The sequence below is a fragment of the Eubalaena glacialis genome, chromosome 19 (assembly GCF_028564815.1).
Source record: "Eubalaena glacialis isolate mEubGla1 chromosome 19, mEubGla1.1.hap2.+ XY, whole genome shotgun sequence".
In the NCBI taxonomy this organism is placed as follows: Eukaryota; Metazoa; Chordata; class Mammalia; order Artiodactyla; family Balaenidae; genus Eubalaena; species Eubalaena glacialis.
In genome coordinates, this window is record NC_083734.1 from 13,284,931 (window position 1) to 13,312,373 (window position 27,443).

General features: G+C 44.5%; 1 protein-coding gene across 5 annotated transcripts in view; it reads right to left on the reverse strand.

The window, feature by feature from the left end:
* Nucleotides 1-27,443, reverse strand: part of RAP1GAP2 (RAP1 GTPase activating protein 2) — a 142,060-nt gene that overhangs the window by 27,171 nt on the left and 87,446 nt on the right. For all 5 annotated transcript variants that reach the window (XM_061176461.1, XM_061176460.1, XM_061176458.1 and 2 more), the window contains 7 exons: nucleotides 26,566-26,669; nucleotides 17,409-17,487; nucleotides 16,570-16,623; nucleotides 13,786-13,869; nucleotides 8,554-8,654; nucleotides 6,299-6,428; nucleotides 3,913-4,068 (listed from right to left, as the gene is read on the reverse strand). In XM_061176461.1, coding sequence (XP_061032444.1) covers nucleotides 3,913-4,068; nucleotides 6,299-6,428; nucleotides 8,554-8,654; nucleotides 13,786-13,869; nucleotides 16,570-16,623; nucleotides 17,409-17,487; nucleotides 26,566-26,669 — 708 coding nt within the window. The remainder of the gene's footprint in view (nucleotides 1-3,912; nucleotides 4,069-6,298; nucleotides 6,429-8,553; nucleotides 8,655-13,785; nucleotides 13,870-16,569; nucleotides 16,624-17,408; nucleotides 17,488-26,565; nucleotides 26,670-27,443) is intronic.

Below are 27,443 nucleotides of genomic sequence, written 5' to 3' on the forward strand. Positions count from 1 at the left end.
AGCGGGAGAGGGCTGGTCAATATGACTTTCTCTCCCCAAGTGCAAGACTGTCCTCATGGCCCACACGGCAGTGCCCAGAGTCAGGAAATGGTATGTGCTTGGCTGACGTGATTTCTGGCTGGTTCCAGCTGCTAAACAGTTCCCCCTCCACCACCCACCGTGCACCCGTGGCACAAGTCAAGAATTCCACCCAAGGAGCCAAAACTGGGGGAGAGGGAGGGGGAAGGCCACTGACAGGCTGCTGGCGAGGATGAGGCCAGAGGCCAGGCCCAGCTCTCCCCTCTTCCCACCCCGATGCCCCCTCCTTCTCAGGCTTGCATTGGAGTAGTCTGTGCTGACTGGGTAAGTAGCTGCAGATAAGCTCTTAAATCCACCCGAGTCTCCCAACCAGACGCGCCCACGAGCCCACTGCAGCAGCCGGGCCAGACAGGCAGGAGACAGGATCCTTCCTCTGATGGCTATTCTCTATCCGCACGTGCTCCCTCTCCTGACCCCTTTCCAGCGAAACACCTGGGCCTTTGTTGTTCCCTCCTCTTGGGGACGGTTGGGTTGCTGAGCTGAAAGCAGAAGCTGCTTGAACACAACCTCACCTTCCTGTTTTCTAAATCCAGCCAAGGCCTCCCGGCAGGGGTGGGGGCAGGGCTTAGAAAGAGAGAGGCAGCAGGTGACCCTGGGGAAGGGACTCTTCAAGAACTGGAAAGCGGAAGGAGACAGGGGTGTGTAAGTAATAAGAATACACCAGGGAGGCGGGGAGCCTCTGAGGACTCCAGACTTCATAAGATCCCCGCGTCTGTCCAAGCATGACCTGGAAGCCTTAGGGAACCACAGGGTTGCTCAAGCAGCAGACCAGTAGCGAGGGAAAGAGGGCACACGGACAGCAAACTGCCTCCGGGGTCTGCTTCGCGTAACATTCCCGACACCTTTGCAGAACTTGAGGAGTCGGGGTAGGATGAGCTCAGACAGGGTGGGGAGAGAGTCCTAGCGATGGCTCAGCTGTAATTTCCTTCCAAGCTAGCAGGATGGGGATGAAATTCACATCTGAAACATAATTCGATGCGATGTTTCATGCACACCCCAGATCGTGGGTCCAAGTTTCCACCTGCTCTGACAGCTCTGTGATGAAGACCACAGTCCGACCTGGACAGGACCCTGGCTCCACTGTTCCTGGGCTCTGTAGCCTCGGGCCTTAAGAAACTTAAGCTCTCAGCCTCAATTTGCTCCCCTGTAAACAGGGCCAATGGAGGCCTCCCTGGCCAGAGGCTTGGGAGAATTCAAGAAGACTGCTCTTAAGGGCCTAGCACAGTGTCCAACGCAGATCAGATAAGAGGTAACCACTGTCACTCAATGTTTTTTTTTTTATTTTCCCTGCTGACCTGCACCTAATAAAGTACACCTGAAATACTAGAGTTCCCCCAAACCACTTTCTAATCCACACACACACACCCCCCTCTTTCTCAACTCCCCCTCCTTCCCCTCCTCAGCACGTCAGAACTGGAAAGAGCTCAGAGATTGCCTACTCCAACTTCCTCATTTCACACAGAAGGCAACAGAAGCCCAGAGAGGGAAGGAACTGGCCCAAGGTCACACAGCAGTCAGAGGCAGGGCCAGGACCAGAACCCCAGATTCTGGAGCCTCTCGGTCTGGGACACTTTCCTGCACATTCCCACCCCTGTCCTTCACCCCCTTCCTCTTCTTCCCTGTTGTTTGTCCTCCCCAGTGGGGGCCCCCTGGGGCACTGCCCAGCCCCCAAGGAAATCTCACCCTCCTTTGCCATAGCCCCTAAGCCCGCAGGGGTCAGCTAAGGTCCCGTGTCACCTGGACCCCCCTGAGGGATCTAACCATGTCCTCCTCAGCCTGCCCATCACCGGGGTGCTGCTGGGGCCGTGGATGGACAGAGCTTTGGGGAGCACCTTGAAAGGCTGATCTCCCTCCCTGCCCTCTGCCCCCCGACCCAGCCCCACTCACAGGTCTTGCCCTCCAGCTTCGATGTTTGCCTGGCAGGCGGAGCCCAAGGTCCCACATCACAGGGACAGCCCCGCTCTCCCTGTGAGCTCTGCTTCTCACCACCTCTCTGAGGACAGTGCTTTTCCCTGGACCAGAAACGGTGGCTGGGGAGACTTGGTAAAGACTTCTGGCATCAACGCTGGAGGTGGGGTGGTGCTTTCTTGGGTCTCTGATTTTTCTCTTTCGTATTTTCCTACTCTACAAAAGCTCTTGGAAAGTGGAGAGGCAGTTAGCTGAACTCCATTTCCTATCAGGAACTAAAAGCAAATACTAGATGTCCACGAGAGGCCTCATTCTGCCAGCAGAGGCCCAGCAGATGAGCCACACGTACATACATGACTGCCTGGCAGGCCTTGGGAGCCCTCCTATCACACAGCTTTACTCTGAGGATCCGTCTCTGCCACCACTGGCTGTTAAAAGAACCAGGTGGCTGTTTGAGTGACCCAGTGGCTGAACTGCACTCACAGCCTCTTCTGTCCCTTCCCTGAAGCTGGTTCTTTATGTCACTTCCAAGTGCCCACACAGTAGGCACTGAATGAGGACACTTGCTTCCACCAACAAATTTATCAACCAGTTGTTTGAAATGAACGTCTCCGTTGGTGAAAGCCTTGAAGGAAACACCCAAACCATGGCTTCTCCAACTTTACAGCTAAAACTGCTCAGTGACAGAGGAGGATGAATGTGGGCATATAAAGGAATCAGCTGTCCTCAACAAGAGACAGTGGGGTTTTCTTGTTTTGTTTTGGAAGCCTCCTATTTGGCTTTAAAGCTGATGTGAATTTTGCACTTCATACACCTGGGTTTGTGCTGATATAACAATTATATAACATCATTTTTCTTTCCCAAAATATTCAAGCAAAATTGATATTCTGTAAAGATGGCTATGAAGTGGTATGGCCTCATGAACCCCAGGGACCAGCACTGGCCTAAGTTATTATATAGGAAACATTTCAGGCCTATGGTTTCCTTTTCCAGGCTCCTTTTCCCTCTCCTTTACAAGAGTGGTTCCTAACACTGTGGGGAACAGGGAGTTCTCTGAGAATTTGAGCTATGGCTTCTCTCCCCAGAAAACACAAAGAAGCATGGGAACTCCACATTTTGTACTTATCTACAAGGAATACATAACAAAAACTATCTAACATCCACTTTAAAAACCCTGCCTCAGTCTATCTCCCTTGGGTCCCATGCCCCCCCAACACCACTGTGATACAGAGAAACTGTTACCCAAGAGGTTGGAATTGTTCCTCATGGAGAAGCAAAGGAGAGGGTTAGCGACACAGCCATCAGGAGGGGACAGGATGAGGGCAGCTGAGGCTCATCTACATCCGTGAAGATTCTGAGCCAGTGTGAAAGCCCACTAATGGGTCAGGAGGTATAGACCCAGATGCTCACAACCCCACCTCCCTGGGAGTCTTCAAATTAAGATCATTTGCCCAGAATGGCTAAACCAGAGGGGCCCACCCAGTGGCCAGGGTCTACCCTGCTCTCCACCCTTCTCACCATGAACATCTCTCCCTTTCCTTTCTTCTCTTTGTTTGTTACCGCCTTCTTCCTCTCCCCTTTCCTGACAGTCCTCTCCACTTTCTCTTTTCTGCTCTCCTCTGGCTCTGCCTCGCTCTAGCAAATGGCATTACCAGATTCCACGTAGGGACACGGGGTGCCTCTCAACCCTTGAGTTAGAGGCTGTGAACCTGAAGGCAGCAAGATGGATGAGGTGACCTCGGAAGGTGCTCTCCAAGAATCTAGCTCGCAAACCCCAGAAACCCGAGAACTCGTGGGAAATCTATCACATTTTGGAGGATGGTCTGAGGAGCCACTGAGCCCTGGTGTTGCTCGATATCGCTGATTCCATGAAGTGTGGTGAGGTGCCTGGGCCCACCACCTCCTCCGACGGGACTTTCTCCTTACCTTGTAGGATGGGGTCTCCGTGCCCGGGTTCTCAGCCTGCACGACAATGTAGGCATGTAAGAAGTTGGAGGCAATCATATCTGGGACAAACGGTGTGTTTTCTTCTTGGAAGATGATGGCCACAATGTCATTCCCAATGTGTCTCTTTCTCTGGAGCTAATCAAAAAGTGTTCCATTGTTATAAGCCAGTTAGGAACATCCTGAAAACAGAATAGGTCTATATAGGAAATTCCTCATTATTCTATCGTTATACATAAACCCCGGAACGCTGTGACCTCTCTCTCCAAGGAGCTTTTTCTTTCAATCTCTAGAAGCCACTAAAAAGGAAAAAAATGAGGAAAATGCCTACGTTGTCAGGAGGAGGCTGGCAAGCTTCTTACTGAGCTCTACAGCACGTAGAGGTAGCCCTGACTCAGGACTTGCGGAGACTAGTTAAAAAGTGAGGCCGGGTTTTGCCCTGGGAGAGCTTGTAATTGATCTGGGAGAGACACAAACACAGGTAGAGCCACCTGAGAACACTAACAAAGCCATCAGCCAGCAAATGCTAAATCAGCCGCTACCCACAAAGTGCCTGACACTATGGGGGCAGAGAAGAGGGCAAAATCAGAGGCCTGGTAGCAATGTGAGAGGGCTTCCTGGAAGAGGAGATTGGGAGAGAAGGGAGCACTTGATGGAAATGTGGATGAGCAGGAAGGAGGGGGCAGATCATCCTACACCAGAAGGGAGAAGAACCATGCTCAGAGAAATACGGGCAACCTGGCTTGGTGGAGGTCATGGGGGAGAGAGAAATACAACCCTGATTCAGCATCCCAAGCTCTGCCAGGTGCTGTCACAGGTGATCTCAATCCCCAAGCACCTACTGTGTGCCAGGAACCATGCTGAGCTGTTCCCATGCAAGATTTCAAATGCTAAGGCCCTCTTGCATACCAAATCCTGGCTAGGTGCTTACCTACACTTTGTTCCTTTATTAAACACCTACTGCACGCAAGCTCTGTTTCCCACTGAGTTTCTCACTTACTGAGCACCTGCTGTATACTAAGCCCCGTGCTGGGCACTTTTACAAATTGTCTCACTTAGGGCACACACATCATCCCATTTCTTAGGAAGAGAAATTAACATGTATTCAATCCTTGCTGAGAGCCAAGCTCTGTGCACATCCCACTTAACAGGTGACACTGAGAACAAGCCAGGCAGAGAACAGCCCTCAGTCTTAGGCTGGGGCAGTGGGTGAGGGAGGCTGTGAGGGAACAGAGCTGAAGGTAAAACACTGAGAGAAAACCTACTTTGGGTACAAAAGGAATCCTGCTCCTATTTGTTTCTGGAACATTCAGTAGTTATTTTAGAGCCAAACTGCAGTCTCCTTTGCCAATTTCCTTTTTTCCTAAGAAGCCAGGCACTATGTTTACAATATTACATCTGTGCTCCCTCCTGGGTTCCCTGCTCAGAAACAAATGGGTCCAAGTTTGGTGAAAGGCCTAGCTTCCTTCCTTATCTTCCTGGAGACTGAAATGGTACAAAGAGTGGGACGGGGCAAATGGGACCACAGCCAGGGACCAGCTGCTGGTTTCAGGGCTCAATCAGAAAAAAAAGCCAGGTCCTCCCCGGGGACATGCAGCTGTCAGAAGCAGCAAATGAGAGGGAAAGGAGGAATACACTGGAAGCAGAGGTCTCATCCAGGGTTCTCCAGTCAAGGAAAAGGCTGGATTCCTGCCCACGGCAGGTGTCCTAAGAGGTAAGGCTGTATGACTAGACAAGCTGGAGAGGGGTGCGGGGGTGTCACATGCAATAACCAGCTTGACGTCTCTGGGCCAGGAAGAGTGGCCTGGACAGAACAGTCATGAGGTAGGAAGCCTGCCACAAGCCAGGCATCGTACTGAGCCCTACAGTCAGAACCTTATGTGATCCCCACCACAGCCCTCTAATGTACGTGGTGTTATCCCCATTTTACAGATGAGGCAAATGAGGACACAAGATTACCAGCTTGCCCAGAGTCACATACCCCTCAGTGGCAGAGCTGGCTTCAAGCCGCCACCTGCAGACCCCATCATGTACTCTTTATCACCAGCCTACACGATCAGGGCACCTGGGCTCTGCTCACAGCTCTGCCCCTGATCACCTGGGAAACAGTCTTTTAACCACTGTTACCCCATCAGTCACAGTGGGATAACCAGGAGCCCTGTCCCGCCTCCCACATAGGCTGCTGACCTGCCGCCTTGGTGGAATAACACAGTAGTTCAGGTTTTGATAAGAGGAACAAAGTTGAACAGACGGGCTTCTTGATTATGAAAATGGGGAAGGCAGCCTCGGTTCTCCAGGGAGACCAGACCAGACGCAGGCTTTCACCTCACACGCCCCAGGCTCCCGAAGCCATCCTGAACCCGGTTACCTGCTGGGTGTCTCCCTCGGTAAACGGCAGCTTTGTGGAGACGTGAAACATGATCTCCCTGTCCCGGAATATCGTGTACACTGATTCCACCCCCGTCTGTCCATGGGTCACATCCAGGCCTCCTCGGAAACTGTCAGGGAAACAGGAAAGTGCCAGGGGAAGAGAGAGAAAGAGAGAGAAGGGAAGTGGGCAACTTGGTACAACCTTCCCTAAGGACATGGGGGCAGGAGAATGAATGAGAAGATGTGGAAGAGTTGAGGGCAGAGAGACTATGATGCTGCGAAAGCAGATAAGGCTCATCTTCTGAGCAGATGAGCCCTGGCTTCTAACCATAAATTACTATTTAAAAGACAAAGGCAGAACCTCCATTCCAAGCCTTGGCTGTGTCCCCTCCACACCATGGGAAGAGAGGTCGTCCGTCCATCCACAACCCCAGACAAATGCCGTCCCAGCTGCTAGTGGCCCCCAAGGCTGGGCATAAGCCTTTGCTCTCTGCAAGGCTGTGTCCAGGTCCTCAGCCCAGAGCCAGGGCAGCCGTCCATCCTATTGGATGGTGGTGAGCCCCACAGGAGTATCCGGAGTCAGCGAGAAGAGGGGACAGATGCTTGACTTCTACCCAGCCAGTCCCAGATATGGAGACCCCACCACAGCAGCACCCAGCTGGGAGGTATCCAAGGAGGTCCCTTCTCTGGCTACCTCCTTGCAGGCAGGAAAAAAAAAATACTAAGGAACTGGGTGGGCTTCTCAGAGCTGCCCCTTCTTCCTTTATAGAAACATGGCTGCTAGCCGTGGCTCATCTTCTTCAGCAAGGAGAGTGGGATACATATTCCTTTAAGAAAATGAAATAAAACAGATCCTGAACATCAGGTCCCCCCAACCCCAAGCACTGTAATACAAGCCAGAAATGTGCTCAGCCCCACATGGCGGAAAACACATGTGGCCAGGAGTTCGGTGCATTCAGGTTCTAGACCAGCTTCTGCCGCTAAGTCAGCACATGACCTTGGGCATATTACTTAATCTTTTCAGGCCTCAGTTTCCTTTCTCTTGAAAATAAAGGGATAGGATTACATGACCTCTGGGGTCCTTCCTGGTTTTAATATACTTTATTTCATCAGTTGCAAGATGGAACATTTTTTCCCATTTTAACCTCTCTGAAATCAGGATATATCTTATAAGGATGGCATCTCAGAGCCAATGGAAGGTGGTATAATAAGAACAATAACAATGACGACCAGTGCTTACTCTGCATGGCACTGGCCTAAGTGCTCCACGTGCATTATCTATTTCAATTCTCCAGCAAGCTTGTGGGGTCAGTACTATCTTTATTTCCCTTTTTACAGACAAGGAAACCGAGGCTTGCAGAGGTTAAGTCACTTGTTCAAAGTCATAGAGCTAATTAGTGGCAGAGATGGGATTTTGACCCATGTGTGACTGGCTCCAGACAGCAGTGATGACATTGAAGGGGGAGGAAGAGGAGAAAAGAAAAAGGAGAAGGAAGAGGAGGAGAGAAGGGAGCAGAGGAAATAAGTGATAATCAAGCACCTACTCCATGCCAGACACAGAGCTAGTGCGTTCACACGTTAGGACATCCTGTTAATGCGGCTGCTGAGGTGGGAAATTCTGAGGGCTCAGCCGTGTGCCAGCCACGAAGCAGAGAACAGCCTGGCCAGGTCCGAAGGCCCTCCCCAAGTGTTGCCTTTGTCAAGGAACATCAAAGGCCAGAGCTTTCCAAGAAATAGCCCCAATATTCTTTCTGTCCGCTTAGAGAACCATACACCGTTGCATAGATTCCTGCCAGAGGGATTACGGTATTTGCACCAACTCTTAATTAACCATTCTTTTTGTGTCTTATCTAAAATGGGTCATTTCCCCCAAAACTACATAGGGTCCTCTTTCCGGAATGCCTAGCAGGTGAGTGACCTGCTCACCTGGAAGGGAAGGTGGATTCAGTTTACTCTCAGTCTGAGCCAACTGTAATTAGGAAGGCAAATCTCAGGTGGAACGATTTCATCATGCATCCTAAGGGCAAAAGTCAATGCCTTTCAGACCACCTGCCATTCAGGATTATCCCCTGTACCACCGATTCCTTCGAGATGCAATCAATGAATGTTGATCATTTGCTGAAAAGTAATCCCATGTTCCTTGTGCGTGTTGTTAACTCTCACATGCCACCCCCTGAAACTCTGCAGTCAGCCCTCACCCTTCCTCTAGGGCCTCATCAATAGGGGCAGAGCCATCACTTGGCTAAAACCCACCCTTTGAAGTCCTGCAGCGTGATGGTGTCTCCCAGCAGATCTAAGAACTCCTTGAAAGCTGGGCTCTCCTCACTGTTCCCAAACAGCTCTTCCTCCAGGGTCTGAAAGAGAAACAGGATCAGGGGCAGGAGTTCAGAAAAATAAGCCTTCTCGTTGCCGCCAAGAGAAGGAATGTGATTGTCCAGATACCTGGTCCCTTTCTTCCTTTCCCCATCCCCCTCATTTGCCATCCAGTGGCTCTGTCATCCACGGGAAGAAGGACTAATAGAGGCTCACTCAACAGAGCTGGATTTGGGGGGCTGGTTAAGGAGGACTTTCTATTTGAACAAAAGCTGCTGCTCAGTTTAAAAAAAAAAAAAAAGGCAAAGCTGAAGCAAAGAATTCTTAGACTTGATACCGAAAACCGATCCAAAAATGAAAAATTAATAGTTGGACTTCTGACAAAGGACTAGTATCTAAAATACATAAAGAACTCTGAAAACGCAACAGTAATCAAAACCACAATGAGGGACTTCCCTGGCAGTCCAGTGGTTAGGACTCCACGCTTCCAATGCAGGGGGCGCAGGTTTGATCCCTGGTTGGGGAACTAAGATACCGTGTGCCACGAGGTGCAGCCAAAAACAAACAAACAGACAAAAAAAACCACACAATGAGATACCACTCACACCATAATCAAAAAGAAAGACAATAAGACGTGTCAGTGAGAATGTGGAAAAATCAAAACCCACGTACGTTGCTGGTGGGAATGTAAAATGGTGCCATCTCTTTAGAAAATAACCTGGCAGTTCCTCAAAAAACTAAGCATACAGTTACCATATGATCCAGCAATTCCACTCCTAAGAATATACTCAAGAGAAATGAAAACAAAAGTCCATACAAAAAAACTTGTACACGTATATTAGTAACAGCATTATTCATAATAGCCCCAAAGTAGAAACAATCAAAATGTCCATTAACTAACAAATGGATAAGCAAAATGTGATATATCCATACAATGGAATATAATTCATCCATAAAAAAGAATAAAGTTCTGATTCATTGCACAACATGAATGAACCTTGAAAACATTATGCTAAGTAAAAGAACTAGACATTGAAGGCCACATATTATGATTCCATTTATATGAAATGTCCAGAACAGGCAAATCCATAGAGACAGAAATAGATTTGTGGCTGACAGGAGTTATAGAGTATGAGGATGATGGGAGTGACTGCTAATGGGAATGGAGTTTCTTTTAGGGGTGGTGAAAATTTTCTGTAGTTAGTGGTGATAGTTGCACAATTCTGTGAAATACTACAAACCACTAAATTGTACACTTTATTCAGATATAAATCACATGCAATTGTGAATTGTATGGTAGGTCAGTTATACCTCAATAAAGCTGTTATTTAAAAATTTTAAACTCAACAGTAAAAAAAAATCCAATTAGAAAATGGTCAAAAGACATGAACAGTCATTTCACTCAAGAGGATATACAAATGGCAAATAGGATGTTCAATTAGAAAAGATGTTCAATGTCATTAGCTGTTAGAGAAATGCAAATTAAAACCATAATGAGATCTCATTACACATCTATCAGAATAGCTAAAATGAAAAATAGTAACCACACCAAATGGTGGCAAGGATGTAGAGAAAATGGATCATTCACACATTGCTGGTAGGAATGTAAAATGGAACAACCACGCTAGAAAACAGCTTGGCAGTTTCTTACAAAACTAAACATATAATCACCATACAACCAGGCAATGGTACTCCTAAATATTTATCCCAGAGAAATGAAAACTTCTGCTCACATAAAAACCTGTATATAAATGTTCACAGTGGCTTTATTCATAATAGCCCCAAACTGGAGACAATCCAGATGTCTATCCCTCAATAGGTGAATGGTTACACAGACTGTGGTACATCTAGTTATACCATGGAACACTACTCAGCGATGAAAAGGAATGAACCATTGATACACTCAAAAACTTGGATGAATCTCGCTGAGTGGAGAAAAGCCAATCCCCAAAGGTTATATATTGTATGATTCCTTTTATACAACATTTTGGAAATGACAAAGTTCTAGAAATTGGAGAACAGATCAGCGGTTGCCAGGGGTTAGGGACTGGAGCCGGGGAAGGGAGCGTGGAGGCAGGAGGGAGGTTAGCATGGTTATAAAAGCATGAGCCACACCAGGATCCTAGTGTTGGTGGAACTCTTCCGTATCTTGACTGTGGAACCTACATGTGTGATAAAATTATATACAATGACTAACAAATGGATAAACAAAATCTGATATATCCATACAATGGAATATAATTCACAGACATGCCACAAATGAGTATGTGTAAAATTGGGGAAATCTGAATAAGATCTGTGGATTTTATCACCATCAGTATCCCAGCTGTGATACTGTGCTATCATTTTATAAGACATTACCTTTGGGGGAAACTGCATAAAGGGTACACAAGATCTCTCTGTATTATTTCTTATTAATACAACAGCATGTAAATTTACAAATATCAAAAAATTAAAAGTTTAATCATTTTTTTAAAAATAGAAAGCAAAGCTGAAAACAGTAGCAAGCTCTGCAATTGTGACAGGCTTAAAACACTGAGTGGCCCTGCCTGATCAAAAGGTTCTGCCCACAGTGGCAGGCTCTGCAAACAGCTGAAGGCTCTGCAAACACCCATAGATGGCAATGAACAGCTGAAGATGACACAAAGACACTCCAGTCTGTGCAATCCCTTTAAGGAGGAAGTCTCCAATAAGTGATTCTTTAACATCTCCTTAATGCCTGCTTTATAAGAAAAAAGAACCGACCTCAGGTTCTAAGCCTTCAATAGGAAACAGAGTCTAGCTAGATTTCAATAACTTTATTTTGTTTTTTTACAGTATTTCTTTTTAGAATTACCTTCATTTTATGCAAGTGATACTAATTTCCCAGTAAGAGTAGTGATATAAAATATCCTTTAAAAATTGAATTTAAGGTGAAAGAAAACTTTAAAGAAAAGTAAGTAGTTAGTGGTATAGGTGCAATAAAAAAATGTAAGGGTAGAATGACACGATCTTGGATGTGGTTTGTGAACGTCTAAAATTTGGAAAACACTGCTTTCTAGCAGGGGTCAGCAAACTATGGCCTGAGGGCCAAGTTGGGCCTGCTGCCTATTTCTATAAATAAAGTTTTATTGGAACATGGCCAGGCCAATTCATTTAGTATTGTCTATGGCTGCTTTTGAACTTCAAAGGCAGGGTTGAATAGTTGCAACACAAACAGTATGGCCTGTGAAGTCTAAAATATTTACTATCTGGCCCTTTACAGAAAAGGTTTCCCGATGCCTGATCTGTCACATGCCACGAAGGCATCCCAACTCTAGTCCAGCATGCTGTATGCCCCAGGTCATGAAGCTAGGGTTCGGGAGAATAGCTGCTTCCAAGCAACATACATCTTCTCCTGAGAAAACAATCCAGCTTATGCTCTGGGGTATGCACCTCTCTCTAGGATTTACACCCAGCCTGGTATTACTGTCTTTATTTTTATACTGGCCTTGAACTTGACCATGGACTCAAGGGAGATGTTCTTAGTCATTACCGTATCCTCCACAGGCTTAGCAAAGTGCCTGACAAACAGAGAGTTAGATGGGGCTTATTTATATCCTAAGACCAGCATAGGGCTTTCACACAACAAATGTTCATATTAATCCCCCCAATGTAGGTTTGCAAAACAACAATCCAAATCTTTTAAGAAAAGACTTTTATCTGCCTGGGCGACCCCACCTTGCCTCAGCGGTGTCAGGTACATAAACAACATACAGACTCCTTCAGCTTCCTTCTCAGAGATGGATGGTTAATGTTCAGTAATTATAACTCTGCTGGAATATTGGACTGTAATCACCTTATGAGATCTGCTTTGGTAAATTTCATAAGCAAAGAGCTTTAATTAGTGGGACTGTATTATCAGAGCTGTACAAAATAAAAATGCAGTATGTGAAAATAATTAGAGTGCCTACTTGAATAATTCCCTTAAATTATAAGATTTATCTGTGTTGGTCTTTCAGCTCCACAAGCCTTCATTAATTAGAGTGTTTTTAAGTCAACACATGCCTCTTGTGGTCTAATATCTTCAGACAGGGAAGTCAGCTATCATCCAGCTGAGAAAGACACTGTCACGCAAAAAAGATGACACAGATAATATTGAAAGATATTATCGACCTACCACTCACAGGGTCAAAACTTTTACTCATTCATTCATTCATTCACATAACAAAAAATTGAGTGTATTTATATAAACACCCCATGCTAGGCTCTTGGATGATACAAAGATGAAATAGGTGTGGAACCTTCTTCCATACAACCCAGATGAGGAAATACCGGTGTGTTCAGCAGACCACTTCTCAGGATGCTAATAAAAGTTCATGGTAGGAGGATAGGAAGTTTGTGGTCAAATACGTATGGGAAACGCTGAGTTCAACAAAGTTATAAAGAGTTCTCTACTCTGGGGGTTCTTAGAACCTTTAAAGTTGTTCCCACACAACTGACCACACCCACCCCCCTGGAACTCATCTGTTCACAGAGTACCTCACTGGACTAGTGTCTCACGGAACGCACTTTGAGAAACACCATTCTGGTCAACTGACGCCAAAGCAGCACGTAAGCGCTACAAGAGATAGAGGAGGACAAGCGCTGTGTACCGGTAACATTTTTAACAACCTGCTCTGCAAAGACAAGAAACAGAAGCCCTGGTGTTTGCCCATTTCCATGGTGTGAATACTTCCATCGTGGCTGATTTCAAGCTACCAGCGTGACATCAGTGAACACAGAGCTGGGCAGAGAGCACACAGCTGATGCCAGGACACTACTCAAGTCTGGGGAGCAAAAGCTAATTCCCAGCCAGGAGAGTGGTGGGCAAGGAGAAAGCAGCCTGTGCTCATCCATTCCCTCCACCCAGTCTGAGTTTTCTTGTGACGAACAGCTCATTGTTAAATATAAGCGGAGGGAGCCAGGAAGGATTAGAATTCACAGCGTGAAAAGCTACATTACCATTTAAGGGATCTGCAGGCCTTTTTGAGAGCAGCAGCCCACCTTGAAGATTCTACCACCTGCAGTCTAATTCATATATGAAATGTGGTCACTGTGTTCAGAGTATTTAAGAACCTAATGCAGGGCTCCTGTGCTTGGGGGACGGGAAAACAAAAGTCCCCAGGGAGAAACCACAGGCTCTAGTGACCAGTATGGATTCGTGATGCTTACCTGCCTGGCTTTTTGATAAATGACCCCAAATTTGAATGTGTTGTTGACGTCATGCTCATCGTAGGACACGATCATTTGGGAGGCCTGGAAAATGTGGGAAGAAGAAATCAGATTATTAACCTGGAGGCAAAATGAGGAGGCAAGCGGAAGGGGAAGCACCCATTTTGGTGGAGAACATGCCCCCCTGATATGAAACATCCACACATGGAGGAAGAGAAAGGGTGAAGTCCAAAGTACACGGTCAAGATGCAACTCCAAAGGTCTCAGCTGTTCCCAGCCCCTGGACTTCCCCCAGTGGTGACCAAACCTCTGGATCACCCATTCCATTTCCCTCCAGATATGCCAGCCAAGGCCTGGACACACAGGCAGTCCAGCAGGACACGGGCAACTGACTTTACCCCAGTGTTTTATCCGGGGAGTAAAAAGTGCAGCCGGGACCCCAAAACCAGTCAGCGAGGATGATACTAGCTCCAATTCCACCTCTAAGCAGCAGTGTGATTCTGAGCAAGGCACGGCTCCTGCCCAGACTTCAATCCCCTTTATCCATAAAATAAGAGGTCTCTAAGGAGGAACATACGCTAATTCAATAAGCAAAGAAAAAACAAACAAAAAAACCCTGACCACTGGTTCCATCTAATTTTCTATTTTGCTTCAAAGAGTTGGTCAGAAACACTAAGCTCTCATTTTGAATCCACTGCTTTCACCTGTGCAGCTTTGAGTGAGCCACTTAACTTCCCTGGGCCTCAGTGTCCTCATCTGTTTCTTTATTTTTATTATTATTATTATTTTTTTTAATTTTTATTTTGTTTGCCATGCTGTGCAGCATGCGAGATCTTAGTTCCCCGACCAGGGATCGAACCTGTGCCCCCTGCATTGGAAGCGCAGAGTCTTAACCACTGGACCACCAGGGAAGTCCCTCCTCACCTGTTCAATGGAGACGTGTAGCTGTGGAGATTCAGGGAGATCAAGCACATGAAGTGCTGAGCACACAGCAGCTATTATCATCATCATCTATGTAAACCCTCCAGAAAGATCAGAGTTGGACCAGCTTGTTAGGAAAGACAAGACTTGGGGACTATTGGGATGGTCTCTGCAATAAAAAGGAGGGATTCGACCACATGTTTTGCTACAGGAAGAACAAACCAGGCATGACTTGTTGGCCAGAGTATGTGGCCCATGTCAGGATGTCACCCCCAACATATCTCTGTGTGGCTCTCAGCTGCCTGAGGAAATGGACACTTCTCAGCTCCCCCTGGAAGAACAGCGCTGCCCGACCCCAAAGGGTGCCCCCCACTCCCGCCTGGGATGAGTCAAAGGCTTGGAGCAGTTGCCCTGCCCGGGAAGAGGCACCCGGTCATGGACACCTTCCAAGGAACATTCTAAACTCTGTGAATTGTAAAAACACACACACATCTCAGCCAGATTAACATCCCAGCCGGACGAAGCAGTCCTTCCAATCTAGAAAACATGAAAATACAGCTGCTCTCCCATTATTACCAGAGCCGGAGGCTTTCCAAGCTATAGAGAAAACTATGCAAAAATGAGAGTCATCGGGTTCTCTCAGTGGCTGTGATTTGACAACAAAAATAGCCAAACTTGTAGTTAAGTTAGGGCTTTATGATGGGGTTCTGATGTTGGGTTAAACCTCACTAATTCAGCTTTAATTATAAAGGGGAGGGCAGTCTGAATGATAGAAAATATTCCATGGAGCACAGCATCTTACTGGGAAGCGCCTACAGATGCTCGGGGGGTAAAAGAGGTGTCTGAGAGAAGGGCTCTGGCACATTCTCTGTGCAGGAGAGGACCCTGCCATTAGCTCAGCCCCCGCATGGGGACAAATAGTGTGTCAAGCCCAATTGTGAAGACATGAGGCTTCATTCCAGGGGGTTCTGGGTATCCCAGCCGGGACAGGACCCCTCTTCCCTCATCAAACGTCTCACCTCCTGGTTCCTGGCTGTCAGAACTGGGACTCGGAATGGACTGAATCAGCGCCAGCCTGCCCCAGCGAGCCCCAGCCGGCCCACGGTGGATGCCCGGAAGCACTGCCCTGCTTCCATGGCCTCTCCCCAGGCCCTGCGGGCTCGCAAAGCAGCAGCCAGTGCCCTGGGTCTCTTCCTATGGCCTATTTAAAGCAATTCACTGTCCGTGGGTTATTAAGTCCTCTCACAGCATAATTGCTCTTGAGCGGGCTTGGGAGTTTGTTTCGTTATTATTGCTCCTCTCCCCACCCACACCCCGGCATTAGAACTGGGGTCAAGATCAGGCCAAGCCTAAGGAAACTGTTAACAGAGAACCAGCCAAGTTTATTAACTAGGGGCCGGCCGAGGCTTGTAAGGCCTCAGACCTGTAGTAACGTTGGCAACAGGGAGCCGAGGTCTGGCCTTTTATTTCTTAGTGGGGTTCTGCCTTCTGCCCCCCTCGCCCCCTTCCTGATGGCTGACCAGGTCTGCAGCAGCCCCCCAGCTAGAGGTAGAATCCCCAGCTCAGCACTGGCCTCAGGCAGGTACGACCAGACCGAGAAACTGCAACATTGCTACCTGTCTGCCACCTCCACACAGCTGGGGACCAATTCTAGCGGGCTGGGGACCCAGGCATGGCTGAGGACGGGTTTCCAGCAGATCAGTTTGTGAAGGGGTGGGCAGGGAGAGGGGGAGACATGGAGGTTTATCACGCAGACCCCACGAAACCCCCCAAGATGCAGATAACTTCCCACAGAGCCACAGGCGTGCAAATCCGTGCCAAATGGCAGAGCCCTGAACAAGGGGAGGGGGGAAAGGTCCTCACCTTGGGGTACAGGACAGGGTTGAATTTCAGCCCCACTGCGTCGTCACAGAAAGCCTAAGCAGGGAGAGAGAAACACACAGCTCAGGGGCCACGTCCATGGAGGGCACCTGCGCTCCTCTGCCCACCAAGAAAAAGAGCATGAGGCCAAGACCTGCGGGGGTCAGGGGGCCTGGGGTCAGATCCTGGGGCCACTGCTCACGCACTCGCATGTGGTCAGGAAAGTCAAGGGACCTTCCTGGGGTTTCCTGCTGAAGTGAGGCCACCGAAGGTATCCGGCACAGTTCTGCCTGGCATTCCCACTCCCAGAGTGTGGGTCCAACCCCACCCAGCTGACCATCCTTCTCACCCCACTCTGATCACTCAGTTTCCAAGTTCCCAGGATCCCAGAGAAGTGACATGGGCCCCTCTACCAGCTGATGGCTCCTTACCTGAGGGGCCCCTCCATCTCAATCAACAGCCCGGTCATCCCTCAACCCAACTGTCCTCTGCTGTGAAGTCTCCCCAGCTGCCCCCTCCCCTCCCTCCTCCTCTATTCTCCAGCCCTGTCTCTCCATTTCTCTTGTCTCCTGAACTAGCTGTGAACTTGGGGGCAGAGACCATGGATTATCCTGTTCCCTGATCAGCCTCAGCAGCGAGGATGAGATGGGCAAGGTGTAGAGGAAAGGGGGGCATCCGCCAACCGCTCCCCCCAACTGCATCCATGCAGTCAAGGGCCCAAGAGGACAATGGCCTTCCCCTCCCCAAGGGCAGAGCCCACCCAGAAAGAGCCTCCGCCCCCACCCCAGAGGCCAGACCTGGCCTAAAAGAGGAAGCCACCTCCTCTCAGTGTCAGCTTTTACCTTTGCAATCTGAGGGACGCTGGGCAACTTGCTCAGTCCGGCCAAGGGGATCCGCTCATGTACTGTCTTCACTTTGGACCTGCACACGTGGATGAGGATGAGAAAGGGGTGTCCACAGAAATGGAGTCAATGAGGAAGGTGGCTGAGGTCACGCCAGGCCACAAGGCAGGTACCTGCTTCATGTCACCCTGGGTCAGACCTGCCTCATTCCGCCCAACCCTGGCATTGGATACTGCACTCAAATTGGAAAATGGAATCCTACTTAGGGACCCCATGGGAAATGGATACTCAAAGAACCTGCCTGGTACAGCTGACTGCAACTGAAATACGGGAAATGTAAATAGCTACCTTCAAGTTCGACATTACTTTTTTGTTTCTTTGTGGGTTTTTTGTGTTCTCCAGAAGAACTGGGCAGAGCTTCTGGACATATTTGGGTCTGACATGCAATTAAACCTTTATGAAAAGGAAAACTAATATTTGAAAATCTGGATTTACGTAAAATATAAATGGGATGAAAGTTGCTTTATAAAGGGATTCACCATGAGGCTAAATTTAGCCTGTTCCCCTGATTCACTCACCACATTACGAAAGTGTTGAATTCTACCGAACGCTTTTCTGCATCTGCTGAGATAATCATATGGTTTTTAATCTGTTAACCTGGTGGATTACATTTCTGTTGAGCTATATTTTCAATCCACGGGCAAAACTCCTCTTGCTTATGATGTATTATTTTTTTCATATCCTGCTGAATTTAATTTATTGATATTTTATTTAGAGTTTCATATCTATGTTCAATAGCAACACTGGCCTATTTTATTTTCTTGTACTTCCCTTGTCAGGTTTTGATATCAAGGTGTTACTCCAGCCTTGTAAAATGGCTGGTGAGCATCTCATCCTTTGCAATAGTTTGTATACCATAGGAATTTTCTGTCCCTTAAAGGTTTGCTAAAATTTGTCTGAGATTTCACAAACAAATCTCTGGGCCTGCTGTTCTTCTTTGGGAGGATACCTGTGGCTATCAATTCAGTTCTTTTTTTTTTTTTTTTGGCTGCTTTGGGTCTTCGTTGCTGCGCAGTCTTTCTCTAGCTGTGGCGAGCGGGGGGGTGGGGGGGGCACCCTTTGTTGCAGTGCGGGGGCTTCTCATTGCGGTGGCTTCACTTGTTGAAGAGCACAGGCTCTAGGCGCGTGGGCTCAGTAGTTGCGCCATACAGGCTTAGTTGCTCCGCGGCATGTGGGATCTTCCTGGACCAGCGCTCGAACCCATGTGCCCTGCATTGGCAGGTGGATTCTTAACCATTGCACCACCAGGGAAGTGCCCCAATTCAGTTCTTTAATGGTGAATGTTTAGGTTTTCTACTCCTTATTGAGTCACTTTTGGTAATTCATGTTTTTTTTCTATAAAATTATCCATCAAATGCATTGATATAAACTTGTTTTTGGTATTCTCTTAAGACTTCATTTCTATTTGTAGTCCTGTCCCTTCCTTCATTGTGGAAATAGTATCTGTTTGTATCTTTTCTCTGTTTTCCTTAGTCAGCCCTTGCTGGGGGTTTAGTTTATTAATCTTTTCAAAGAGATAGCTTTTGGTTTTGTCTATTATCTCTATTCTTTTTTTATTTTTGCTTTCTACTTCACTAGCTTATTCTTGCCTTTTTTATTTCTTTCCTTCTATTTTCTTTGGGTTTTGTTTTTCTACTATTCTTTTTCTAACATCCTGACCTGCATGCTTACACATTGAATCTTTCTTCTTTTTTACAAATGCATTTAAAACTATACATCTCTCCCTAAGTACCACTTTAACTGCATCCCACACATTGGTAGGTAGTATTTTCATTGTCACTTAGTTCTAAATATTTTGTCAGTTTTTTGCGATTTCCCCTTCAGCACCTGAGTTATTTAAAAGGGTTTTCTTTATTTTTTTAACTTTCCAAATATATGAGTTTTATCTTTCAGTATTTTCATTGTTGATTTCTAGTTTAATTTTTGTATATTCAGGAAACATACCCTGTATGATATTAATTATTTGAAATTTGCTGACTTGATACATGGACTTTTTTTTCATGTTCCATCTGAGCTTGAAAAAGAATGTATTTTTTTCTCTTTTGTTGAGTTCAAGAATGTATGTTACAAGATCAAATTTGTTAACTGTGTTGTTCAAATCTTCTATAGCCTCACAATTTTTTGTCTACTTGGTCCATTGGCATCTGAGAGATGTTACTGAAATCTCCCACTATGAGGATTTGTCTGCTTCTTATATTCCTATCAGTTTTTGCCTTTTTAAATTCAAGACTATGTTACTAAATACAAGTTCATGACTGTTAGGTCTTCCAGGTGGACTGTTCTTTTGATCATCATGTAGGCTGAGGCCTCTGAGGGGTCCAGTAAAGGGCATCCTTCTCTGCCCAAGTTATGAACAAATACAGAAAAAAGAAATTAAAAGTAATTCGGGAATTAAAATAACTCCTTTGGCACTGATAAAGGTGAAGAGGAAGCACATGAGCTTACTGTGGAGGTGCAGTGGGTCTTCTGACTACACCCCAGAGTTACGCACACCCACAGGCAGTGCTGGGCAGGGGCAAGCCTCCTCTCGTGGGGTCTGCTCAGGTGAGACTTACAGTACAGAGAGCAGGGGGAATGCCCTGAGGGCAGCTAGCTCCAAGAGGGAAAGGGAAAAGAACACAGCTATACACATCAAGTTCTTACTCCCAAATTTAGCCTTGTTTCAAGAGGGTAAAGAGAGCCAGGGGTGCCACACAGAAGTGTTCCCTTCACAGAGCAAGAAAATCAGGAGTAGGGAAGGATTCCCAAGTTACGAAGGAGTGTTCCTTTTATCCCTACTAATACTTTTTCCCTAAAACTCTATTTTGTCTGATGTTACTATTGCTCACCAGCCTTCCTGGTTAGTATTTCTCCAGCATATCTTTTTTTATTTCTTTATTTTAAATCTTTCCATGTCATTTTTCTTTAGACATGTCTCTTATTAAGTAGAGTATAGTTGCATTTTTAGTCCAGTCTGATAGCCTGATATTTTCATAGGCTAATTTATACTTGTGATTACTAATGTATTTAGAATTATTTTTATCATTTTGTGTTTTTAATAACCCTGTGTTTTCTTTCCTTTTTCTCCTTTCCTGACTTCAGTATGATAAAGTTTTTTTAATTCTCTTTATATCCCTCTGCCAGTTTAGAGCTATATATTGTATTCCTGTAACTTCCAATACACATATTTATATTTTTCCAACAAACTCTAAACTTACTTGCTATCTCTCTCCTGAGGAAGGAGGGGACACAATAGCTACTGAACTCTTCCCTCCCACTGTCCTTCCTACATTTGTTTATAAATTTAGTTCAAGAATCCTTTTTTTAAAAAAAAAATACTTCCTTTTTCCAGTCAATAATTAAACTCATCAACATAGTTTACCTATTTCTTCTCACTTTTTAGTTGCATCTTTCCTTTTGGTTTCTCTTTTCTTCTAGCTGAAGTACATCCTTTAGTAATTCTTTCAGGGAGAGTCTGTAAGTGATATATTCCCTTCATTTTTTAAAAATGTCTGAAACAGCTGTCTACCACCACTTTAAATATATTGTCCCATTGTCCCATGGCTGATAAGAAGTCTGCTCTCAGCCTAGCTGTCATTCACAAATAATCTGTCTTTATCCTTAAGTATCTTTAAAATTTCCTATTTATCTTTGAAGTTCTAAGGAAATCTGTTCCTTACAAGTTTCAAATAACTACCTGCAAACCATCTAGATCTAGAAACTTTTTTTTTTTTTTAGATCTAGAAACTTTTGGAGAGATCATTCTTTGAGAACTTTTTCAATTTATTCCATTATTATTATTGAGCCGGTCAGGTTTTTCACCTCATGTTAAATTTAGTAATGTATACTTTCCCAGAAAGGCATCTGCTTCAAATAAAATTTTCAATATAATAGCATTGGTTGAACATAATGTCTATTAACATCTATTGTTAAATTGTTTGATCTTCTTTACATCTGTGGTTATATGCCTTCTTAATGCCTAATTTTGTGTATTTTTATTTTCTCTTTTTATCTGTATTTGACTAGCTGAATAGTTACCTATTTTGTTGTTATTTTGTTCCCTCAACAGAAGTTTATCTTTTTCTAGGCTATAAATAAATCTGTAGTTTAGATTTACTTATCAAATCTCATGAGGTTTTTTATTTCTAATTTATTTGTTTCAACTTTAATCTTTGTTAACTCCTTCCTCTTACTTTAAGTAATAATATTGATAATAATAGCAGCTACCATTCTTGAGTAGCTACAATGTATCAGGTTCTGACACATAATATGCATTCAATAATTTTAAGGTGGATACTACCATCACTATTTCACAGGTAAACAAACTGAGGCACAGACAGGTTACTAACAACAACTTACAAATATGATTCTTTCTTTTTGAATAAGGAACTTTTTAAGGCAATTAATTTTCTTCTAAGTATAGCTTTGGACACAACCCATAAGCTTTTAGATGTAATATTTTAAATGTCATTATTTTATAAATATTCTATAACTTCAGCTTTGATCTCCTCTTTGGCCCAACAGTTATTTAGGAAAGTGTTGAGATAGCCTACTTCTAAGTGGTTAAGTGAGTTTTTTAAACATTACTGTTATTAATTTGTAGTTTTACTGTCAAATTGTAAGCAAATATATCTAGCAAGGTGTCTGTTTTTTTTTTTTTCCATTTTATTTATTTATTTATTTATGGCTGTGTTAGGTCTTCGTTTCTGTGCGAGGGCTTTCTCTAGTTGCGGCAAGTGGGGGCGCCACTCTTCATCGCGGTGCGCGGACCTCTCACTGTCGCGGCCTCTCTTGTTGCGGAGCACAGGCTCCAGATGCGCAGGCTCAGTAATTGTGGCTCACGGGCCTAGTTGCTCCGCGGCATGTGGGATCCTCCCAGACCAGGGCTCGAACCCGTGTCCCCCGCATTGGCAGGCAGATTCTCAACCACTGCGCCACCAGGGAAGCCCAAAGTGTCTGATTTTTAAAATTTATTTAGATTTACTCTGTGGCTCAAAACTCTGGTTCCTAAATCTACTGCTATCAAGAATGATCTGTAAGATTTTTAAAAATAGAAATTTGGGCTAACAATCCTTTTTTTAAAAAAAAGGAGCAAAGCTTATGAACAGACAGTTCACAGAAAATAAATACATGTGATCCTTAAATATATGAAGACATGCCCAACATAATTCAATAAAATTATTATGAATTTAAACTATACTAAAATACCATTTTCAACTATCAGATTGGCAAAAATCCAAGTTCAAATTTATACAGCTCCTACTGAAGGCAATTTGGCAAATCTATTAAAATACATGTGCATTTATGTTCTGACCCAGCTATTTTACTTCTGAGAAATTATTTTAGTCCATACAAATTAACATTTGTACAAGGTTATTCATTGCAGCATTATTTGTGATACTGAAAGACTGACAATGGCCATTAATAGGGGATCTATTAAATAAATTATTTCACATTCAAGTAATAGAATACTATGCAGCAGTAAAAGGAATTAAGAAACTCTTTATGTACTAATATGGAAAGAACTCTAGATATATTGTTACGAGATGCAAGTTACAGAACACTAGGTTCTACAGAATGCTAGGGAAATGAGGAAATGGGAAGATATATAGTTATTCATGTCTTTATATATCTTACATATTTATATTCAAATATATATGTATGTATGTTATATATGTACATATATAACATATATATGTGTATATATGTTACACATATATGTTATATATAATTGTTATATATGTATAACAATTTGTTATTTTTTTAAATGGTTGGAGCCTAGAAGTCTAGGTTTTGTTTTAAAGCCCTATCTACCTTATGATCAATTTGTGTAAATATTCCATAGACACTTGAAAAGAAGCAGAAATCTCCATGAGAGGATCAAAGTTTGATAGCCAAGTATAGGTAAAGATACATATAAAGATACATATATACAATTGACATAAATAATATTAATGAGATTATCCATACCCTCTCATTCCCTACCCTAGTCGATGTCAAGTGGTAAGAAGTATGTTAAAATCTACCGCTACAATTGTATTCTGCCAATTTCTCCATATTTTAATCACTATATATATATATATGTGTGTATATATATATACACATATATTATGTTAAAATATATACTATTAACAACAAAAAGGTTCATAAGATATCTTCGCTGTGGATTTTATCTTTCACAAATAGACAACAGCCCTCTTTGTCACACTGATTGTTTTGCCTTTAATTTTTTTTTCCATATTAATATTGCCCACTCTGCTTTCTTTTCAGATTTGATTGTTGTAACTTTTTCTCAACACTTTTCTTTTTAAATATAGTTACTTTCTTTAATAAAATTAATTTATTGATTTTTTTTTCCTTGGAGAGATGACCCAAACTGAGAATCTTTTCTGTGTGATAGTGGAATTTAACTTATTTATATTTATTATACATCACCTATGTACCCAGACTTATTTCCATTATCATATTTATTTATTTATGATTCCTCTATTTTCTCTCTTTTTCTATATGGGTATGTTTTCTTGTCATCCTTTCTTATTTGAAATGTTTTCATTCTACCAGTGATTTTATATCCATGGAATATTAAATTTTCATCAGAATATGTCCAGCTATTAGTTTCCTTTCATTGATTTTGTCTGATATTTGGTGAGTCATTTTGATCTGCAGATTTAAATCTTCAATCAGCTTAAGAACATCCATTATCCACATGTTTAACTCCTGTTCACTATCCTCCACATTCATTATAATTTTGCTTATCATTTTACAGTTGTTGTGTTTACCTTTGAATTATGTGAGAGCTTCTTAAGCTTATTCTCAATATTACTAACTGGGTTTTCCACAAAGTAGATTCTGCTCTCTACTGTTTGTAATATCATTTAGAATTCTTCTTGGCCATTTTTAGTTTTTTTATATTATTTCCTTAATTTAACCAGCACCTTCTTCATATCATTCTATTGCCTTATTTAATCTTTTGTCTTTAAAACAGTTTATTTTTTTCTAGAAGTCTGCTGAAAACACAAAGTTAATAGATATCTAAATTTTACTTGGCTTTCTATGACAAATCCTTTTCAAAGCTTGGTTATTTCCCTACCTTCTAAATGCTAGGTTATACTTTTTTAGATGCAGAATCTTTTCTTTCACCAAACTATGAGGGGTTTTTTTCCCCCTCTCCTTCTTCTTTTTATATCCAAACTTGAAAAAGGAGACATCTACTCAGGCTTGTTATTTATCTCCAAACTGTGAGTAGATTCTCCTTGGCAACTCTCATGGCACACACGGATGCTGTTAGAATACTCTCCTCAGATTTTAGGCTAGAGAGCTGGTTGTTATAAGACATCAATTAAATAATCCAGAAGCCTACAGGGAATGAGGAAGAAGCTGGGACAGGAGTCACTGCCAGCAGAGGAATTTCATCTCTGCATAATTTCTTCTTTGTGCCTGGTAAAGTTACTAGGCTGTGGGACCAATTTTCTTATGTCTGGTTTTCAATTTGGCCATTACTCTGGGTACACGATGTGATTATCCAACTTCCTAGCTGGTGAATGGCTTCTCTCTGCCACCCCACTCGCTGGATTTCTGTTTGGGAGAGCCACATTTGAGCTTGGGCTCCCCAGGGCACTGATTTCAAATGCTATTGACCCCAAACAACAAAAGTGGTTCCATGTAGAAAGACCCCTGACTGTTCCAGGGCTCACTCTTACTTCTAAACAGCACAGAATTGTCCCCAAATCTCCAATTTCATATATTCCCACACTACATTGCTTTCTAAGGAAGAAGCAATGGGGTTCAACTCTCAATATCACCTACATTACAGTCCTAACTACCCCACAGATTACCAAAAAAAAAAAAATCATCAAAGTATGTTGTGTGCTGGGCATCTTTCTCTCATTTTTAGTCCAGGTGCAGCATTTCAGATAGGCTATATACTAGAAAAAGAGGGTTAGATCCTTGTGTTCAATTATCTTCTTACTCAGAAATTCTACCCAACCTGGGTCTGATTTTTATTAAGAAAGGGAGTAATTTTCTTTACAGAGGTTCACCTAGCTCAAAATCCTATTAGGAGATGGGGATCCAGGTATTACTCCCTCAGAAAATTGGCTCTAGCGATTTAATGGACTCTTCCTTGCCTTGCAAACATCATTTCTAGCCAGGTGAACCTCAGCAAAGAAAACTGCTTCCTTTCTTAATAAAAAGCAAATCAAAATTGGATGAGTGCTGACAACTCCTTGTACCAGCACCCCCCCTGCCTCTCACCTCTCCTACAGCAAGGCTATGTATCCCTGTCCATCCCAAATTTATCTCAAAATCTGGGCAGAAAAAAAAAAAAATGTTATTGCTCTTTTCCAAATACCTTCAAGGACTTCCAGTTAGATTCACAAATATGGACTGGGAGCTTGACAGGTTCATGGCTAAGCACCAGCACTGGTCTTCCTGGCTTCTCCACCAGCCCACCGGGGACAGAGATAAATAAGACAGACTCTGTGCTCCCACAGCGTCCTGTGTAAATCACTAAAATAATACCTGCACCACATATTAAACTCCTCCATGTTCCTCTCCACTAGACCATAAGCCTGCAGAGACAACAGACCATCCCTCTGTCATTATTGCAAAGGAGGTTCTACAAAACACGTTAGTCACACCAAACAGAAACCAGTTCCAGTTCCTGCCCTTGAGGAGGTCATATTCCAGAGAGAGGTCCCCGGCTTAGCTGTGAATCAGTGCTCCCGTTGTGACCACGACTCCGTCTCGGGTGCACACAGATGCTTTGGGATCTATTTTCCCTGACTGGCTGCACACCGTAGGTAGTATTCTGGCAAACCCTCTCCCAGGACAGGTTGGAGTTGCATCTCAGCAGGATAAGCCATCTTCCTCAGAGTCCCACTTCCCACAAGAGAGGCAGGTTGGGGTACGGTCTAGATGACCTTGAACCAGACACCACTCTGACTCCCGCAATCAGCCCCAGGCATAAACACCTGGTCTCCCTGCCTGGCAACTCAGACATAGCCCCAAGATTCCAGCCAGGTCTGTTTCCCCAGCACACCCAGAGCAGACTGGTCAGACTGGTATTTCTGGGTCCTGGCCACTAGAGGCATGGCCTCTAACAGTGCAGAAGCCCCACCTGAGAATGATCCGAAGGTACTCAATACCATCCGCCTCCTCACACTTGATGGACAGGAGCAAGTTCCCCAGACTGCTGCCGGTACAGTAGAAGTTTAGATGATCCTAGAGACAGAAATCAGGTGTTAGCGGGGAGGAGGGGACCCTCCGGACAGGTTCCCCCCAAATCACCTCCTTCACCAGGAGTCAGAAGCCCCATAGCAATGCTGAAGAGAAGGATGCTACTGCTGTGGCTGCTATTGGTGATGATGGGGGGAGGGTGGAGGAGGGGAAGAAGGAGAAGGGTCACAGTAAGAGGCCCAACTGAGTCCCAGGATGTGCCAGGCATTGGGCCGAGGGCCTAATCGCCCTTATCTCCTTTAATCCTGACTACAACTTTATGCAGGAGAAAACACCATCTCCATTTCACAGATGGGTAAACCAAGTTCAGAGTTGTTAACTGTCCAGGGTCGCACAACTAATAAGTGAAAGATCCAGGGTTCAGACCCACACCTGTCTTGACCAAAGCCCAAGTTCTTCACCACAAGATATCGAGTCCCCTTCCTTGCTTCCAGGGGCAACGCTTGCCAATTCAGACTATCTGTGGGAATAAAGCTAGGAGGACCACTGGCACCTCCACCCAAGGGGAGCCAGGAGGTCCTCTGGACAGTGGGTCTCTTCCTGGCCCAGGGAGCCCATACCAGACAGGCCATATCAGGATGCGGCCCTCGAATCTGCACTTTAACACCTTCCCCAGGGGGTTCTGATGCAGCTCCTAAGACTGCAAAGCTGCCTTAGGCCGGAGATTTCTGGAATCTGCCTTCGGGACTTCCAGAACCTGGCAAGTCTAATGGGCAGAATGTATTTAAAGAAATGTAACTTTGTCACTTTTAAGCCATC